The sequence below is a fragment of the Euprymna scolopes genome, chromosome 2 (assembly GCF_053919585.1).
Source record: "Euprymna scolopes isolate OS-2025 chromosome 2, ASM5391958v1, whole genome shotgun sequence".
Taxonomy (NCBI): domain Eukaryota; kingdom Metazoa; phylum Mollusca; class Cephalopoda; order Sepiida; family Sepiolidae; genus Euprymna; species Euprymna scolopes.
Window position 1 is genome coordinate 14,180,634 of NC_136483.1, and position 21,664 is coordinate 14,202,297.

The 21,664-nt window shown below is 33.6% G+C and overlaps 1 protein-coding gene and 1 pseudogene across 4 annotated transcripts in view; one reads left to right on the forward strand and one right to left on the reverse strand.

Moving 5' to 3' along the window:
• LOC145288846 (cyclin-G-associated kinase-like) overlaps window positions 1–21,664 on the reverse strand; it is a 295,142-nt gene that overhangs the window by 60,209 nt on the left and 213,269 nt on the right. For 2 of the 4 annotated variants that reach the window (XM_080136361.1, XM_080136363.1), the window contains 4 exons: window positions 16,428–16,563; window positions 15,900–16,034; window positions 7,838–8,069; window positions 1,148–1,171 (listed from right to left, as the gene is read on the reverse strand). In XM_080136361.1, the coding sequence (XP_079992487.1) occupies window positions 1,148–1,171; window positions 7,838–8,069; window positions 15,900–16,034; window positions 16,428–16,563 (527 nt within the window). The remainder of the gene's footprint in view (window positions 1–1,147; window positions 1,172–7,837; window positions 8,070–15,899; window positions 16,035–16,427; window positions 16,564–21,664) is intronic. The other 2 variants (XM_080136362.1, XM_080136364.1) reach the window with 1 other exon arrangement.
• On the forward strand, window positions 497–637 carry LOC145243503 (U2 spliceosomal RNA; annotated as a pseudogene).

Sequence of the window (21,664 nt, forward strand, 5' to 3'; positions counted from 1 at the left end):
TGTATGCAATATTATTACATTTCAGAATTCTATCGGAAATCGGATTTTTTTACCTAATGTAAAATCGTGTCGTCTCAACCCTAAAAAACATGTAGGTTTGAAATTCTAGAAGTGTAAGCCATTTTTAGTTTCATAACAGTTTCAGATGGTTTGCTGTTACACACAAGTCCTGGGAGGTGACTTGTTTGTAGTAGACAGTTCCACAGAACAAAATATTCTTACCGTGTCGAGACGGAAAAGAACATGTGAAATTGCTCCAGAAAAGGTTTAATATTTATGAAGCAATTCTGGTTTCTGATTGGTTGGTAGCAGAACGTAGTTAATTTGATTCGTCAGTTCTTAGCAGCATCGTTTATAAATAGAATCGTCCGACTGTGTGGGATCATACCCCATTATAACACCAAAATATTGCAACATAAACCATATGAGTATGATTGACGATATTGTTCTTAAAACTTCAACCTGTCAGTGATCATATCAATCTTAGTAACTGAACACTTTTTCTTGGCCTTTTGGCTAAGAGAAAAGTGTAGGATCTGTTCTGATATCAGACATGTCCTTTGTTCAGTCAGTGAAGATGAAATCCTAAATTGATGCAATTTAAATTTTAGTTCTAATCCAGCGTGTTCCATTTTTTGGGAGGGGGTGGTGGATCCTCTCCCCCATTAAATTGATTTTTCTTTTATCTGTCCTTATGAGGAGGCAATTAAAGATTGTAAAAATATTATTTTCTCCATTGTATGTAATTATCTTCTTAAAAGATAAAGTTTGAATTCATTTCATTCGTAAAAACTAGTTGTTCCAAGCCAGAACATTATTTCTTTTCATGTCAATATTTTCTTTATTCTTCCTTACTTTTCAATTATTTGTATAATATCCTTGTAAATAAAGCATTCATTTTCTACAAGTTTCTGTGTCATTGTTTATTCGCTGTTTCGTGGTTGATATTTTCTCTGAAACCCAAAACTAAGTATGAAAATGTATAACAAGTTTTATATTTTTAAATATTTCAATCTGAAAAATTGTTTACATCTGCTGATAATGCATTTCCTTGTACAACATGTCACGCCCGTTTATGACAATACATATATATATACATATACACTCACATACACACATTACATACCATTCAAAAGCTTACACTTACTTATTAGCAACATCTGAGACTTTTCTGTACAAATAAAATTTACAATAGACATGAAACAATATTTAAACAGGAATACATATAAAACCAATATTATACAGACATAAAAGAGAGTGAACTTTGGACTAATTATTTACCAATTAAAATTTAACTTTTTTCAAATGATCATCAACTTCAATAATGTAATTGGTCCTGATTAAAAGTCAACTTGATTGACCTTGATGGTTTATTGTGTCTGTGCATATCAACCCATTCTGGATTATTTAATGCTGAAAAAAATCCTATAGTAAATGATTTATTGAACATTCATTTTGTGAAGAATTGTATTTATAGATTCGATGTCATTAGAAATCTGATCTGACCCAAACTCGGCTTAGTCAATTTCATAGCATGCTGAAATCCACTACACTGCTCTGATTGAACTCTGATTTCTCAGTTTATAGTTCATGCCAACATTTGTCAACATTTGCAACACCTCCTCATCACATATACCAATAAGTAATAAAATGAACCAATCAATCGCAACATCTGCATGGTTTAAAAATTAAGCAGATGAAAATGGAAAATTGCTAGTAACATACAGATGTAAGCACTGATAGAATAGTCACAATCCAAACTTCAATTCTTAGCTGCAAAATCCAAAAAAGTCACTCAGTAACATGTTATTTAACTATATGGCATAATCTTGTATGCAACGTAATCATGTAGACAAAGTGGTTATCGTTAGATTACCAAAGTTAAGCAATGAAGAGCCTGGTCAGTACTGGATGGGTGACCATTTAGAAAATTTATTTTTTGAATACTGGGTGCTTTATGTTATCTTTCCATGACAAGAATACACATGCAGCAGGGGACTCCTTGTGAATTTGATATTCCTTGTAAACTTTCTTCTTTGGAGGAAATCAGTATAGTACAACCAGAGTTAAATACCACACCAAATATTACTAGTCAGGTTGTTTTTTAGCATTATCATTTTTGAACTACTATTCTCATCGTAATTGCTATATTCACAACGTTTCAGCTGATGTAGCTTTTGATCTTGAAGTGCATCTTTTTTTAACTTGAAACTTTCTAGTCAAATTTATATGAAATTTAGAACTGGATCATTCAGTTAAGTCACAGGTTTTTCTGCATTCCACTAGCCATGACTTTTAGGTAGAAGTGCTAATTTATGTTTTTAGTTATTCTCATCTGTAGTAAAGATTAAACTTTCAATCTTCTGAAAACTGGTCGATTTACATTCTTAACTATATGTTAGTGTGGACAATTTTAGTTTGCATTTCTAGAGCCTTCATGATATAGAGGTTGAAGGTTCAATCTTATTACAGTGGATTTTACTAAAGATGTACGATTAAAAATTATGTATGATCATCGACAAAATGTTGCAATCCCTCTGCCTGTTCTACAAGTACTTTAACGGTGAATGCTCTGACAAACTGCAAGCACTTGTACCCCTCGATGTAAATACCTCCGGCAAACAGCCAAATCCCACCCCTTCACAGTAGAGAACACTAGATGTAAGAGAGCCTTCTACTCCAGTAGTTTCTTCCCGAGAACCGCTAGACTTTGGAATTCCCTTCCAGGTCCCTGCTTCCCCAACTGTACTGACATGCAGAAGTTCAAGTGCAACGTGAACTGACATCTTGCTGCCCAACTCTCTACATAGTACCCCTGTAGATTATGTCCCTGATAGTAGCCCCCTACATCAAAGTTACAATGTGCCTTGTTTGGGGTGAAAATGTAATAAAATAATTTTTTTTTTTAAAATTGTATGACTAATTGCCACTGCTGTGGATTAAAGCAACTTTGACGCAGGCAATCAACTGGGTCCGGCAGCGTAAAATATCGTAAAGTGTCACACAGAATTGGAAAAAATATTTTAAAAAAATGTTTTTGGTAAATACTTTTTATATCAATCTAAAAATATATTTGCCAAAAATAACCTCTTGATTGAAATTTGTAAGTAAATTCATTTTATTGTTTATTTTAATACAACAGATTTTTATGATATTTTGCGCTAACAAACACTGTATCAAGTCCGTGTAAAAGTTGTTTTAATAGCAAATCAGCAGCAGGAGCAAATAATCATACATAATTAGTTGTACAATTTTAGTAAACCCCCTTATGTACGATCAAAATCCGGCATGACTAAATTGTCTGATTTGGCTCCTGCTGATTCAAGCAACTTTACATGTTTCTATATGAAAAACAGTAGGAGCAGTTAGTTGTACACTGATCGGGAATAATTTTGGTCGTATATATTACAGTCAATAATAAGAATGATATAAATTATCACTTCTACCCAGAATGAGAAAAATCTGTCCCCATGAATTAAATAAAGGGTTCAGATCCAAATAATCCAAATTAATATTTCTTATTGTGAAACAGCATATAATTGATTCCATGCCATTAAGTTGTCAAGTTGTTTAAAAAAACTTGATAGTAATAATGCATTTACAACAAAAAAGAAAAGATTTTTATTATGAAAACTGTTTATCTTTAAATTAGGTTAGGCAAGTTGCTGTGGTGCACGTGAAAAAAAAAAGAAAAAAAAAAAAAAAAGAAAAAAAAAAAAAAAAGAAAAAAAAAATCAAAGAAAAAAATCAAAGAAAAAAAAACACCTACACTGTGCAACAGCTGCACGGTACATAGAAAGAGTCGCATATTTTTTAACAGAATTTTTTTTTAACTCTTGCATGTCATGTCAACAATCATTTTTTTTTTTGTTTTAAATTTCGAATGAACAATTTCCAACCTTATTCACAAAACATCTAAAACATTTAATGCTGTATTATGAGCAATAATCTCTGTATTAATGCAATTATGAAACTTTTCTGTCTGTATATTTTTCGCATCTACATGACTTTCATTGAATTTCTATTTTTGTTTAAAAAATAAAATAGAAATTCAAAAGAAATTTTTCAACCCATTACCAATAATTTTATGTCTCTACTTAGCTTATGCTGAGCAAATATACTTAGTTGTATAAAAACTAACATCCTTTATTTTTGACTAGATGTTTGCTATCTGGTTAAATTAATTTAATCTTCATTTTATATATATATATTCATTCATATATAAAGAAAAATCAATAGGTTTTCTAACTTTGGACATTTTAAAAAGATTTTTTTACAAGGTATTCACCACTTATCAAGGCCCGGAAGCCACCCAGGGATAAGGGATATTGCATGTACAGTAATCAATGGGATAGTATTGTAGTAATCGTTAGTATTTGAGATTTGATAAAATGACTTACATAAGGGGGGCGGTTCATCATTCAGGTTGTAGTCAGGTGGTAAACAGGCAAACGGAAGAGAGTTCCAAAGGCATGCACTTCTAAGAAAAAAAGCTTTGTTCATGGAATCTACATTTTGGCTTTGGCACAGCTAAAGAGTGGGGAAAACTTTTGACAGTGGTTTTAGCTAGACGGGTGTTTTCTGTGAAAGATTGGTGAGGGGTGACCACAGATTGAAGCTCAGACGAGCACTTGCTATGGAAATAGCGATAAAACAAAGACAGGCTCACAACATCTCTCCTGTGGGAGAGAAGTTGCAGGGAAGAGAAAAGGACATCCCCCACTAAGCCACAAAGCCTATTTCGTACTCTGTCAAGACAGGATAGGCTGTTTTTAGCAGCTCCAGTCCAGATGTGGCAGCAGTACTCCATCCTTGGACGTACTTGGCTTTTATATAGATAGAGAATTGCATCAGCAGTGAGATATCTTCTGGAGCGGTAGAAGGATCCTACCATTTTTCCAGCGACCTTGGCAGCTGACTTGATGTACGTGTTCCATTTCAGGTCAGGAGTAAAGGCCAAGCCCAGAAGCTTGTCAAAACATGGAGCTTCCCCTAGATGAAAGCCATCCATTTCAATTGATGCCAGATGGGGATCAGAGCGTTGATGATATAAAGATAGGAGTTTGGTTTTAGATGCATTAAAAGTAACCAGCCACCTCTTCCCCCACTGTACCACGCGCTCTAGATTAGAGGAGAGAGAATCAGAGAGAACTTTGTCATTTACGGCCTTTGATGTGTTGCATAGATGGTCGTATTATCAGCATAGATGTCAACAAATGATTTAAGTATGTGTTTTGGGAGATCATTGATGTAGATCAGGAAAAGAGTTGGGCCCAGGATGGACCCCTGAGGGACTCCAGCATTAATACTGTGGGCCTCTGATTTCTGCCCATCAACCACTACTCTTATGAGCCTATCGGAGATAAATGATTTAATGATTGAGAAAACATTTCCAGTTATACCGTAGATGGAAATCTTGTGAAGTAGACCCTTATGCCATACCTTATCGAAGGCCTTTGATATGTCAAGTGCAATTGCCCTAGAAAGGAAGCCTTTGTCAAGAGATTCACTAATCCTATGAGATATAACAGTTAGCACATCTGCTGTAGATCTGGCAGAATGGAAACCATATTGTGTGTCACTAAAAAGGTTGTTTCTGCTGAGATGGTTGACTACTTCTCTATTTATTGTGGATTCCAGCAACTTACTCATAACACACAGGAGACTTATTGGTTTGTACTGAGAGGGAGATGACATCACCTGAATTCTTAAATACAGGGCAAACTGATGAGGTTTTCCAGGGTGTTGGGAAGCACTTCTCCTTAAGACAACACTTAAACAGTTTTATAAGTATGGGGGCAAGTTCTGGTTTAAGCTTTTTCAGCACTATAATTGGAATGCCATCAGGGCCAGTTGTTTTACTGGAATCAAGGTTCTTGATTAGCTTGGCGACCTCACGCACAGATATTTGTATGTTGCATAGCGTGTTGTCTTATAGGATTTCATTTGGCAGAGATTTAATTTTGTCTGCACAATGAATTAAGGAATTTTTCAATTGATGTTTACAATGAAAAAGAAAACCCGTCAATTTCATACCATATCCGGCCAGACACATCCTTTAGCAAGATAAACTTTATAATTTCCTTTATATCATCTTACTCCATGCAGATAAAATTCAGCATTCAAATGTGGATTTGAAACCAATAAATATCATTGATTGGGTTTTGGAAATTGAAATAAAAAAATATTTCTTGGTGGAAAAAAAGAAAAAACGACGACCATCACATGCATGCATGTGCATATATTGTGTGTGTGTATAGAGTAGATTAAATAATGGATTCAGTTTGAAATTCACGGAAGATTACCAGAAAACAACTGGAGAGTACAACAGGAAAAACATTGTCAAGATGAAAATAGCAATGTGAAACATGTAAATATTGTCAGATTTTAAATCAATGATACATTTTTAAGAATCTTCTCCAATTTTTTTATTTGTAGAAAAAAATAAATTATTCACAAAAGAAGCTCACAGTATTAATGCTGGAGTCCTTCAGAGGTGCATCTTGGGCCCAACTCTCTTCCTGATCTACATTAATGATCTCGCAAATCACATCCTAAGATCATCTGTAGACATTTATGCTGACAACACTACCATCTATGGCAACATTTCAAAGGCAGTAGATAACCAAGTTCTCTTTAATTCTCTCTCCTCTGATCTTGATCAAGTGGTGCAATGGGGAAAGAGTTGGCTGGTTAATTTTAATGCATATAAGACTAAGCTTCTATCTTTCCATCATCAACGCTCTGATCTCCATCTGGCATCAATCAAAATGAATCTTGTCTTGGGGAGAGTTTGACAAGCTTCTAAGTCTGACCTTTACTCCTGATCTGAGATGGGATACATATCAAATCCGTTGCCAGGGCTGCTGGGAAAACGGCAGGATCATTCTACTGCTCCAGTAGATATCTCACTGCTGATGCAATTCTCTACCTGTATAAGAGCCAAGTACGTCCAAAGATGGAGTACTGTTGCCACATCTGGGTAGGAGCTGCTAGAAACAGCTTATCCTGTCTTAACAGAGTTCAAAATAGATTTTGTAGCCTAGTGGGGGATGATCTTTTCTCTTCCCTGCAACCTCTTTCCCACAGAAGAGACGTTGCGAGCCTGTCTCTGCTTTATCGTTATTTTCATGGCAAGTGTTTGTCTGAGCTCCAATTTATGCCCCCCACCAAAAAACATTCATCTAGTTGAAACCACTATCAATAATTTATCCCACTTTATCTGTGCCTAACCTTAAACGTAGATTCCATAAACAAAGCTTTTTTTCTTAGGACTGAATGCCTGTGGAATTCCTTTCCGGTTTCCTGCTTTCCAACTGACTTCAAGTCCAATGTGAACTAATTCTTGATGAACCATCCCCTTAAGTAATCCAATTTAACAAATTTCTACAACTAACGATGACTATGATGCATTCCACTTGACCACTGTACACTCATTAATCCTTATCCTCAAGGGGTCTCCAGGCCTTGATAAGTAGTGACTCCTTTGTAAAAAAAAAAGTAGAAATAAAATGAGTAAAGTTGATACTCATTTAAAACCTTAAAAAAACAAAAAAATTATTTTGAAATAACATTTGGAATAATTTGAAATAACATTTGGAATAATTATAAACTATTTATCTGTAGATTACCACAAAAGTTTTATGGTTTCTTTTGAATTTTTTTCATATGTAGTTTTTCTGTCAAACTATAACACCACAGAACTGTATAATTGACATTTCAGTGCACTGCATTTATGATTTGATTTATAAAGCAGCCAAATCATCAAAATCACGAGCGTTTTGTGTTGTTATACCTTAACATAAATAATGTTATTGTGAAGAAAAAAAAAACTTACGCAGAAACGGTCTCCATAACTTTTGATGAGGCATCTTTGATATTTTTAAAGAGGCTTCCTCCAGCTCCTTTAAGGGAACTGAAGAGCTGACTGGCCCCAGATGCAGGATATCCTTGGGTCATTTCGGAAGGGGGGACGTAATGAGATGAAGGGACTGATGAAGTTTGAGGTGGAGGTGGTCGTGGAGGAGGGGTACTTTGTACTGACTGATTTTCAGGAGTTGGAGATGTAGCTGAAATAAAAACAAAAAAAAATTTAATATTTTACTCTTTCTTGTTCTGCCTTATTCAAACAGTTTCAAAACAAACGTTTCAGTTTTTTTTTTTTTTTTTTTTTTAATAGAAATTATTTTCATAATTTTTTTGCTGGTGTAACCTCCAACCTTCTTGTGTCTTGTCGAACTCAGAACTGAACCCTTTATTTGATCCACAAGTAGAAATTGTCTTTATTCCACCAGCCATGATTAGGTTGAATTCTTAAATATTCATTTTATTCTTAATATTATCCGTAGTGAGGATTGACCCCCACCCCACCCCCCCCAAAAAGATTGTTACTAAGAACTGATTATTATTTAATTACTTTATCCATTTCACCATCTGTCTAATGTTGTGAGAATAAAATCCAAGATGACAACAAATAATATCAAAATAATGAAAATTAAACAGTGATCATCAAAATTTTTATCCTATCAGTCCTAAAATGATTTCAAGTTTTATGTTCCTGGTGTCTGTCCTGACAAAATTATCAAAACATCAGATTTCTAGAACTTCTACTGTTTGTTTCTTTTACAAGGAAGAGAAAGTCCTACATGATTACTATGCAATTAGCATTGTTTCACCAATTCACCGAACTGACTATCCCGCTTAACATGCAATCTTATTCAATCTATCTAATATCCCATTCAATTACAACACATAAAATTCAAGTTCAATTCATCAATAAATATTATCTCCCTTGCTAATGCTTTTTCCCTCAAATTATAATCATAGCACAACATTTTCAAAAACGCCATTTTGTTCAATAGTATTTGTTTATTAGCAAGAGTTGATCACATGATGTCAAGTTATATGGTTTTATTTGTGCTACAAACGGAAAACATTTTCTCATTTACTCCTGTCAAACTTGATTTGAGTATTTTAATGGGCTAAGAATTGACTATAAATTTGTGGATGACTTATGGTGCTTCTGGTCTTAAAGTGGTAAATTTTAAAATTTAATAAAAAGAAAAGCAAAAGCACTCTAAAAATTAAGACCTACCACGGTATCACCTGACTAAACAAATCAACTTTTAAATCTTTTCTCCAATTTTTCTACAACGTTGTCACTAATTCACAAATACAGTATTATTGTTTACAAATATTTACCACAGTGTTGTTGAAAAATAACGTCAACTTTATAACAAACTATATTTTTGAAGAATCTTTGTAAAACAATGTCATATTACTCTTTCTACATATACCTAAAGCTAAAATAAACTACTGAAATTTTTTTTTTTATTAATGTCTTCCTGTTCTTGAACCTTTATTAGTAGCTAGGTTTAGAAAGATGGATTAACTGGGATTTTTTTAAAAGGTGTATATTTTAGAACTGGTAAGAAATAATGTATCATCAATAATGTAAATCTATGAATATGAATTGCTGAAGCAGTTTTGCAAAACAATTAGATAATTGTGATAATCATACACCTTTGGTAGATTTTACTAATTATTTATCACATCTTATATATGAGGATCGTTCCAAATATAAAGCCTCTTATCTTTTAAACACAAAAGTGTAAGAGCTATGAAAGCAGGATAGGTATCATTAAAACAAGCGATGGTTTGTGCTCTAGAATTTATTTTTCTTCAAAGTCACCATCATTCTCAATGTACTTTGTGATACATTTATTAAAATGTATAATAAATTATTTTATTGATTTTTAGCCGAGAGGAGATATTTTCAGTATATTTTATTCACTGTATCATTTTTGCGCCAAAAGGATCAAATTCACGTCTGCTCGGTCATATTTTGTAAACAAAACAGAAAAAAAGGGGAGGAGGAGGCTTGCGAGCAGGAGGAGAAGGGAGAGAGAGAAACTGCGTAGAGAAAGAGAGAGATCGTATATAGAGAGAGGGGCCTGAAAAAAGTTGTCAACAGGCAGTGGAGCTTCGCGCTTCAAAGCGACAAGACGTAAGTCAGCGAAGGTCGAGTTGGCAAAGCTGGCGTGGTAAATATCAATGACACCAGCCGATGATCAGCGGTCAAAGTTAGAATATTGACTGAACAAAAGAATGAACCCAGCAAAGGAAAGATCAATGGAGCAGTGAAACTTTTACTATAAATCAAGGGCTTCGATGAGTTTCGGAAATGAATATTTGGAGCAATTAACACGCACGCGCGTAATGAAACATAAATCATCCGAAGGACAAAAATATGAAAATTAACCTGCACGCGCGCGTAATCAAAAACAAGTTACAGGAAAGGAATATATATATATATAAAAAAAGAGACGAAAGAAAGATCACATTTCAAAGGACAGTGAGTTTTTCAATGAAAACTTTTATTTCTCCAACATCTCTCTCTTACTCTAGAACCTGTATCTAATTTAGCAGATGATTTCTTGTTTTATGTGAACATTGACTGTTGATATATTTTTCTCTCGGTAGAATTTGAATCATTAAATCATTTCATTTAGTTAGGCATATTTAATTTTCTTTTCTTTTCTTGAATTTTATTTTATTTTTATATAAATAAAAGTTTGTTAATTTTTCGACGATACTTGTCCTCATTATTTCTTATGTGATTTCGTTGTCCAATACATTTAATTTTATTGTTGTCCCATTCCCATAACGCATTATCAAGGAACCTGAGAAACTTTATTTTTTTTATATATTTCGTTACGTCACTCATCTCTACCGTCCTCAGTAGGACTGGGATACGTCGTAACAACTTTTGTTAGGAATTCAATGACACATCTTTGTTTCTGATGCATGTTCAAAACAGAGATTACTTTCTTAGAGTCTTATACCATCAATATCTGTAACAGAGAGATGAAACTTCCAGGTCATGAATGCACAAAATGAAATTAAAAAAAAAAGAGGCATTACTTCTGGAACATTTTTCATATAAAGAAAAGTTTATTTAATTCTTGACTTTAGATCATTTCATCTGATGATTTTTTCTTTATCCTTCGAGCATGTCCTTTGCACTAAAAAATTCATTTCAGTTCTATACAAAAATACTCATTTCAGCAAGGAAGATTGTTACAATAGAGATAATTTTAAATAATGTCCTAAAAAGCTCATTTTAAAATTAAAATAGGAGTCATCTCACTTCTCTAGATTAATAAAATTATATGCTCAATTTCCTCGTTTCTATATTTATTGCCTGTTTGTAACTTAAATTTTTTTAAATAAAAAATGTAAATTTAAATAACATTAATGAATTCTGAGCAATGCCGAGTAGGTACAGCTCATATATAACAAATAAAAACATAAATCATGTAGATTATACTTTAATATAAAAACTTTTCAATGCAGAAAAAGTTAAAAAAAAAAAAAAAAAAAAAAATGAAACAAAATTATTAAAAAAAAAGAAAAAGAAAAGACTTTTTTGTACCTCAAAATTCAAAATCCACGATTGACTATGAGGAAAGTTCTAATACTACACTTCATCTTTTCTGTCCTCAGTCAGAGGAGAAATCCTTCTAACCTGAGACAATTTTAACTTTTGTTTGGTTTGTTTTATAGCATATCAACCATTTAAATTTTTGTCTAAATCCAGAGTGAGGGAGGAAAGTTGTATTTTCTTACATTAAAAGCTGACCCTGTGTCAAACTGTCTTCATGGGGATGCAAGTAAATAGGGACTTACAAATAATTGTGTGAAACATTATCTCCTTTTTTTGTAATTACAAGACATTTTTATATTCTGTTAATGGTCAATTCCATCAGAAATTGATAATTGAATTGGTTTATCTTTTTCTTTCTTAAATATTGTTGATTTTTAAAAATAATTTCAAATATTCACTCAGAAAAAAACCCCAAATATTTTTGATGGTAGATAAAAAAAAGGTATTGCTGAAGCAGAGTACATAAATTTTATTTTTTGGAATATTATTTAGAAATTAAATATTCCATTTCCATTTCAAAATTTCCTTAATTCCATTTTCATTTTTAGAAGTAAATTGACCAGAAAGAACTGGTATTCTTTTTAACAAAAATAACATCTTTTTACTTTAGGAAAAATCCATCCTCTCATTGTTACAACATTTCATGAGAAAATGTCAATAAACTATTCTATAATTCTCAAAACAAAATTCAAAGTTATATTATAGCTAAACAAACAGTAAATAATAAAATAAATTCTTGCTGTGATTTTTTTCTATTTTCACGCTTCCAATTTTTATACCAACTTTATCTTCCCATTTCCACTTGAGTCGCAATTTCTATTTGCTTCAGTTTCTGTGAAAAATCATTAGTTTTGTTTGTTTAGCAAAATTCAATATCATTTTTACACGGTTCAATTAATAATGAATAAAAAATGATAAGGTAAAAATCAATATTGCCTTTTTTTTTTTAGATCATGATCAGAATTGAACAATTAAATGTGCCACCTCATAAAACTTAATTGAAATAGATAAAATTCAAATGTAAGTAAAAGCTTAATGATTTTTTTAAAGAAGGTAAATGTAATTGACAAAGCTAATCCTTGTGATGTAAACAACAAAAACTAACCTGTGCTATGCATGAAAGCCTGAAAAGAGAAATTTAGATAGTGTCCAGGCGAACTGATAAAAAGTTGAAAACAAAAAAATGAGAGAGGGGCAGAAATGATGGATTATTGTTAGAAGATAGACCTGGATTCTTTGGTTTTGTGTATTGCTTTCTTGCAATCAATTTCAGTGTCATGATGGCAGATAAGAGACTGATCTGAAGCTTATATGGAATTTAGTGGATCGGATCCCAGCCAATCCATTATTGAATGGATTGAGAAGACTGAGTTTCTGGTAGATTTACAGAAACTTCCTATCCCATTAAATGACATGATGGAGACCTTTGTCTATTGATTGCCCAGCCATGTTTAACAACTCCTACGAGCTTCTTCTTGGATAGAGATTAACATTTCTCAACCTGGCTAGAGTAATAACTATTGAAAGACGACCCACCTGGACTTGCATTAATTGCAGCAGCCATGGGGCTAGTGAAAAGCAAGAAAAACCAGATGAAGAACACGATAAGGTTTAAGATATAACAGCTATGCATCAGCTGCTTCCCCCAAAAAGATGTGAACTGGATGCTGCCAACTGTAAGGATAGCTGAGTGGGCAAAGAGTGCATTGCACTAGTTGATTCTGGCTATTGTTGCATGAAAGTGAGCAAAAAAGTGTGAGAGATATGGTGAAACAAGGCTATTGAAATGGTTACTATTAGTGGAAGAATACAGATATGTAGAGTTAGATCTATTAGTCTTATAGTGGAGAGTGGATGTGCAGTTGTAATTAAAGTTCTGGTAATGGTTGGGAATCAACTTGGGTTTGACCTCTTGATAAGGATTGGCGCGATAAAAGTTCTAGGCGAAGTATCCATTTTGAAGTTGGGGAGGTCCAATTTCTTGACAAGAAATGTTATTCAGAGACAACTTTAAAATGTGTTATTTTTAGGTGGGGTGGAGGAAGAAGTTGTATGTTCAACATCAGATTATGTGAAACATGCTTCTTTCAATTATTAGCATAGTTGAGACGCAGAATTTCTAAACCTAATAGCGTTTTTATTAAAGCTAGGTATGCATCCTATTTTCTTAAAAATTAGGCAGTTAATCTTACTTTTTGGTTCACCAATTTTTTTTTTTAACAAACAATGATTTAATTTTTTCGATGATGAATTATTTATTTACAAAGCTTTACTTTGGATGATTGTTAAGTTTAACTATAACTTCACCTCTCCACATTTATATTTTTGACTTATTGGAAGCAATCATGTGATGTGATGAGATAGGGATTTGATGTGAGAAAAGCATCTACATCATCACATTAGTGACCTTGTGTCTTCTCTGAAGACAGCAAAAAACAACACAAAATTAAAGAAAATGGATCCATAAATTTTGTAATGATAAAGTGTTATGCTCTAGTGCTGAACAAACACAAAATAAAGTGAATAACTTGATAACTGTTATTTGGGCTCTGCTCCATCAGAAACAACAGTTAAGAGGTGATACATCGACTTTAAATGTAGTCTTACAAATATAAATGATGCTAAACACTCAGCTCACTCAAATTTGGCAGTTATCACGGAAAACATAAAATAAGTTCATAAACTCATTGAAGGTGATCATGATTTGAAATTGGGGGAGATAGTAGAGAAGCCAAAGATATCAAAAGATGACAGTGTATTCACCATTTTATATGAACTGTTTTTCATGTCGTTGATTCACAACATTATCTGTAACTATTTAAACACATCAAAAGGGAATTTTGTGTTAATGTGAGACAATGGATGAAACATGGATCTATCCCTTCACTCTGCATTCAAGCAAATAGTCAGCTGAGTGGACAGCAGCAGCTGAAAGTCATATGTGCCCAAAGATGCAAACATCAGCAGGCAAGGTTTTGGCCCCTGTATTTTGAGATATGCAATTTCCATGTTCATCAATTTCCATGAGAAAAAGGACCATCAACAGTGAATATTACATTGCATTTTTAGTGCATATGAAGAAAAAACAAAAAACAGTTATAAATTTTTAAAAAAAGTTCTTTAACCAAAGCAATTCACTATGTCAAAAATTGATGGCAATGATAGCAAAACTATTTTGAATTGTTAACACCAATCCTGTTCTCAAAATCTGGACCCCAGCGATTATTGGCTGTTTGCAAACCTTAAAGATATCAGAAACCAAAGGATATTTTTAAACTCAAGACAAATCGTTCTTCAAAAAAGTACATCAAATTGTTAAAGAAGCAGGTGAATCAGTGTATCACTCTAGAAAGAGACTATGTTGAAGTATAAATTTGAATTTTGTCTAAAAATAGTAAAGTACATTAGTAAATTCTTCCTCATATCAGATTTTTTAAATGCATTTTACTTAAATAGGAGTTAATTACATCATCTGAAAGCATTTTTTTTAAGATTAAATTTGAAAACTTTAGAAAAGTGAGTATTTTATTAAATGAAAAATCATTTCTTGAATTTTTTTAAAGACTTTTGATGGCATCCACCTTAATCAAAAAAACTTTGAAATTTTTTTTCTCTATTTTTTTCTTCTCATTTTGCCGGTGATGTAAGTCTTCTTTCATGATAAGGTTCTATCCGACTGAAAGTCAGAGTTTTTTTTTTTATTTAATAAAATTTATACTACATTACTCGGTTTTCTAGAGTTTTCCAATTTAATTAGTTTTTTTTTTTACCATGCTCATTAATATGGTCACACAATTAAATGATAATTAAACATGCCATCCATTCAAGACTAGATTATCCTATAGGGATGCTCAAGCTTGAGAGTCTAAATTTGAAGTTCTTGAATTATATATTAAATAGTTTCATCAACTGAAATGATCTATCAACATGATAAACTGAAATTTATTTTGATCATTTTATTGTTGAAATTTGCAATAAAGTAAATCGCTTTTCTTGAAGAATATTTAAACAAGATCCTGAGATGCCGGATAGCTTTCTACTCTAATAGTTTCTTTTGTTGAAGTGTTGACTTTGGAATCCCCCCCCCTCCGTTTCCCTGACTGTACTTGACAGAAATTAAAGTGTAATGTAAACAGACATCTCGCTGTTCAACTCTCTACATGGTGTCCCTATAGATATGGTCCCAAATAATAGCCTCTTAGATCTAAGTGGCACTGTTCTCTGTTTGGGGGGTGAATAACAGTGTAAATATTTCTAGTTTATTTAAAGAATTTATTAGAAGTTTACTTCAAGTTTGTGTAAATGATGTTAAAATATTCAAGATGGATGCAAGCAACTTAGATTATGTGTATATGTATATGTGTGGTGATGCATAATTTCAGTAGTTTAATGGGCACAAAAGGTCATGACCTGATCCTGCCTCAATTTTTGATTGTATCTGAAATCAACTCACCTTGAGGATTCACACCATTAGAAAGCCCAAGCCCAATTTTCAAATCCACTTCACAAGCAATTGCGATTTGTTGTAATCTATCAATAAGTTCATTTATATTTGGACGATGACGAGGATCAATTTGAAGCATAGAACCTAGAAAATTTTAAAAGGAAATTTATTTTTATATCTTAATACATACAAGAAATAATAATAATCAGAATAATACATAAAAGAAACATTTCTGACAAATCAAAAATTACTAAGTTTGGTAAGTCTGTTTTATGCCATATGAGACTTTCTGGTTTTATTAAAAAAATAATTTCTATTTTCAACAACTTATTGTTCTTTCCAATAAATTGTTAATCTGGAAAAGCATTTGATTTTAGTGTAAAAAAAGCTTAAAATTTTAATTTTAAAAATAAAAAATTATATCAGGCAATAAATCAAATTCAATAATTCACTTATTTATTGAGAAAAATTAATGCGTTTTCTGGATAAAAAAAAAAGAATAGTTTAATAAGAGGAATAAACTTAATTAGCACTTACGTATCAAATCATGAAAAACAGTGAAAGTTTTATCGGTTTCAGGAATTGAGTAATTGGCATTTAGTATCCGTAGTTTAGCAGAATCTTCAAACGGATGTTCATTAAAACACAATTGGAAGAGAAGGCAACCAAGGGCCTGGAAGAACAAATAAACAGAACATTAAATCAATATATCAACAGTTAGAATATTCAAATAGGTTTCACAATAAGAGTTTAATTTTTCATAGTATCTAAAAACACCATTGAAATTTTCCTTCGATTCCATCTGGAATCACTGGGGGTAATTATTTGAATTTGACTTTGTAACCATTTGACCAGCATGATGATTACGGCTAGGACAACAGCATATTCTTTTCATTGTTTTGACTCTCGAGTGTGTATCCATTGATATCTTATATGCTTTTATATAGAGTGATGTGGTTCTCAGTTGATTAACTGTGTCAGATATATACTCAACAGTCAAAACAATAAGAATGTTCTATTGTCATAGCCCTAATGATGATCACAGACGGTTTTTTGGAGAGTGGGGAGGTTATGTTGAAAAACTCTGCAAATTTTTTTTTTCTTTTCAATATTTAACCTCTCAACCTTTCTTTAACCCATTACTAACCCCAAGTCTGAGTGGCAAGCCCACCAAAAAGAGAAAAAAAAGGAAAAAAGAAAAAGAAAAAAAAAAGAAAAAAGGGAAAAAAAAGAAAAAAAGGGAAAAAAGGGAAGAAAAAAGGAAAAAAAAAAAAAGGAAAAAAACAAAACAAAAAGACAAAAAACTTTAACACCATCACTAATCATCTGTTATGTTTCTGAATTTTTGAGATGAGGATTGGTTATTTGTATTATTTGGATTCATTGAACTACTGGTCTTATCTTGAGTGTGATTGTCACAATGTTTCGATCGATGTAACCTTTGACTTTCTTTAGATGTATCTTGTTGAACTCTGGAATGTTTCTGTCAGAGTCTGGAATTTGGGACGTAACCCTTTATTTACTTCATGGGGGAAGCAAAAAAACAAAATACATTTCAAATGACTTAGGACCTTTATCCAGTCATGGCTGATAGAACAAGAGCATGCTACCTCTATGTAATAAAGGGTTCTGTTCAAAATTCCACAGTTTGACAAAATACACCTGAAGGAGGTTACATTGACCGAAACATGAAAATGAAACTCAGATGAGAACAATAGTCTGATGAATCCAAATAATATGACCAATCATCCATATAAAAATACAAAACGGTTAATTGTCCAAGTTGGAATGCTTTGGAGATGGGAGATCATTTTACATTAAATTCATACACAAAACTGATTTTCCATTCTAAATTTAAAATACTGATTTTTTTCAAGGTCTTTGCATATAATCGCCTAAAAAGTAGAATATAATGTTTTTATTGGGGTGGGGGCGAGGGCAGTGATTTAGCAAAGGATGCTGATTCACGATACCTGTTTTTTATGGGTAGACAGGAAATAATTTTTCATGAAACAAAAGTCTTCTACTTCCTCTATCCTCTCAGAAATTGCTAAAGACAAGATGGGTAGAGGAGGAGAAAAAAGATAAAGCAAGAAAGAAAGAGAAATACAATTTATTCGAGACCAAAATAATCACTTCCATTTAAAGAAAAGAAAAAAAATAAAGCTGGAAATCCTGCTTTTTCCAAAGTAGAAATCCTGCTTTTTCCAAAGTAAAAAAACAAAACAAAAAAAAAAAAACAAGAGGATTCCACCCTTTTTGAATTATAAAAATAAAGAATTCTGTTAAAAAACAGATGTCATATGACTGCTGCCAAATTCATCCTTTCATACAATACATGAGCATTTGTTTGTTGGCCCTTGAATCACAATATCAAAAAATCAAAATTTAGTCTCTTGACCATGAAATAAGTCCTAACGATAAGATCAAAATGTAGGTGTTTTATGCATTTTAGTTTTCCCTTATTTAGTGTTGATTTCAAATAATTTATGTATAATTATCACATCTCAATATTAGCGAGACACATAAGATCTTATTAATGCAGAGGTGAATGTAACCAAGGGGAGATAATAATTCAGAAAAATAACTCAAGATAGTTTACTGTTAATCACATCTTATTTTTAATTTAGAAGTTTCCAAATTTAATTTTTTAAATTTTATGCTAACGTTTTTTTTAATTTAAATGTTTAACTCACATTGAATTGATGAACACACACATAAAGTTGTTGCATGTAACTGTTTTTCTTTAAGAAACATTCTTATTTGTCCCTCAGTCCTCATTTTTGAATGAGTGATTTTTCTGACAAAGGGAGAAGAAATAGCTATTTTCTAGGTTGGCAGTATTTTGCACGAACAGTAGCAGAGATGGCGGAAATTTTCTGTTTCTATGTCTATCCTTGTAGCCATGTCACTAGTAAGGGTGCTGGAGGTAAACGTTTTGTGTGGGCTGATGTTATCCGCCTGATAGTCAGGGACCCGAACCTTGGATTAACCACTAAGGAGGCTGTCCTATCAGCAGGTGCAAAGTACTGGGGCTGCTGTATTGCCATTTGGTGAATGGATTCTGGACCATGCAGTAGCTTCTGGTAGGGCCTCTCGATGCCATACTAGTGGGTAATTGTTACGACTTTACCTTATCATTAGCTACAAATAATAAAAAAAAAATTCTTTGTTTCTTTTTCTCTCTTAGTTTCCCCTCTCTGTCCTGCTCTAAGCAAATCTGACGACCTAGTCCACAAATTCCAAAATTTCATCATAAGTTTCAAGAAAAAATACACAATTAAACCCGGTTCTCCAACTTCCAACATAGACCCCTACTACCATGTCTCCTTCTCCAACATCAGGGGTCTACGTTCTAACCTTGAAACCCAATTACAGGAGACTAAACCAGACCTTTTATTTTTAAGTGAAACTGGCATTGGACAGGCTATTTCCCTAGAAGAGTTCGCAATTAAAGGATACTCTAACTTAACTTCTAAATCTGACCCCCAAGATTGCCATGGGCATGGAATATGTGCCTATATTAAAGATAGCTTTCCATGTGGTAGGGACTTCTCCAGGGAAGATCCTAACTTACCCTATATGTGCTTCCAGGTTGCTTTAGCTCACACTACTGCATTTATATTTACTTTCTATCGCCCCCACAACAGCGGAGTTACTATCTTTCAAAGCATATCTGAGAAAATTGACCAAGTCCGATCTGCTTATCCTTCAGCTAACATTCACGTATGTGGAGACTTCAATGTTCACAACGTCAAATGGTTGACCCACTCAAACAAGACCGATGATGAGGGGAGGTTCTGTCATGATTTCTCCATTGCCTATGACCTCACTCAGATTGTTCAGGAACCCACCCATGTGCTCGACAATGACGGCCAGTATGCGAGCCTACTAGACCTTTTTCTCACAACTTGCCCTGAACTATGTTCAGTTTCTGTTCTGTCACCTTTTGGATCTTCCGACCACTCTGTTGTATCAATTAAGATAAAAATGAAATGTAATAAGTCCCCAGACGTACCTCTCCATCGTACAGTATATCGACACACTAAGGCAGACTGGGATAGCTTCCGTACATTTATATCTGATCTACCTCTGCATTCCATGTTTAAAAAGGATGTGTCCTCTACAGTATTAGACCTGACGGAATGGTTAATTGTAGGTATTGACCGTTTCATACCCTCAAAAAAGTTTCAGCAAAAACCTAACAGCCAGCCATGGTTCTCTCCAAAATGTGCTGCTGCCATTGCGCACAGAAATCACTTTTTCCACTGCTTCCAACGTAATAGATGTATGGAAACTAAAGCCGCTTTCAGGACTGCCAGCAACCATTGTAAGAAAGTAATAAAGAACGCAAGAGAGTTGTATGCTCAATCCGTTAAGTCCAAAGTAGCTGAGCAGTGGCTTGGTTCCCACCAGTTTTGGCAAATAGCAAACAGAATCCTGAACAGAAGCGTGTGCTCCATCCCAACTATTATCAATGGACCTGAGGTAATCTCGTCAGCATCAGACAAAGCCAAACTCTTTGTCAAGAACTTTGCAGCTAATTCTACCCTTTGCGACCAAGGCCGCCAACCTCCAATATTTCCTCCTGTATCAGAAAACACGCTATGTGATATACGTATATCTGTACGTGATGTTGCCAAGCTAATCAAAAACCTTGATTCCAGTAAAGCAACTGGCCCTGACGGTATTCCAATTATAGTACTCAAAAAACTTCAACCAGAACTAGCGCCCATACTTACAAAACTGTTTAAACGTTGCCTTAAGAATAGTTTCCCATATCCCTGGAAAATTTCATCAGTATGCCCTGTATTTAAGAATTCATGTGATCACTCATCCCCCTCTCAGTACAAGCCAATAAGTCTCCTGTGCGTCATGAGTAAGTTGTTGGAATCTGTGTTAAATACAGAAGTAATCAACCATCTCAACAAAAATAACCTTCTTAGTGACACTCAATATGGTTTCCATTCTGCTAGATCTACAGCAGATGTGCTTACAGTTATATCTCATAGGATTAGCAAATCTCTCGACGGAGGCCACATTTCTAGGGCAATTGCTCTTGACATATCTAAGGCCTTTGATAGGGTATGGCATAAAGGTTTACTTCATAAGATCTCTAGCTATGGTATAGCTGGAAATGTCTTCTCAATTATTAAATCATTTCTCTCCGATAGGTTCATAAGAGTAGTAGTTGAGGGGCAAAAATCAGAAGCTCACAGTATTAATGCCGGTGTCCCTCAGGGGCCCAACTCTTTTCCTGATCTACATTAATGATCTTCCAAATCACATCCTTACATCATTTGTAGACATTTATGCTGACGACACTACCATTTATGGTAGCACATCTAAGACAGTAAACGACCAAGTTCTCTCCAATTCTCTCTCCTCTGATCTTGAGCACGTAGTACAATGGGGAAAGGAGTGGCTGGTTACTTTTAATGCATCTAAAACCAAGCTTCTCTCTTTACATCATCAACATTCTGATCCACATCTGGCATCAATTGAAATGAATGGCTCTCGTCTTCAGGAGGCCTCATGTTTTGACAAGCTTCTGGGCTTGACCTTTACTCCTGATCTTAAATGGAACACGTACATCAAATCTGTTGCCAAGGCCGCTGGAAAAATGGTGGGTTCTTTCTATCGATCTGGTAAATATCTCACTGCTGATGCTATTCTCTATCTATATAAGAGCCAGGTACGTCCAAGGATGGAATACTGTTGCCACATCTGGGCAGGAGCTGCTAGAAAGGACTTGTCCTGCCTTGATAGAGTTC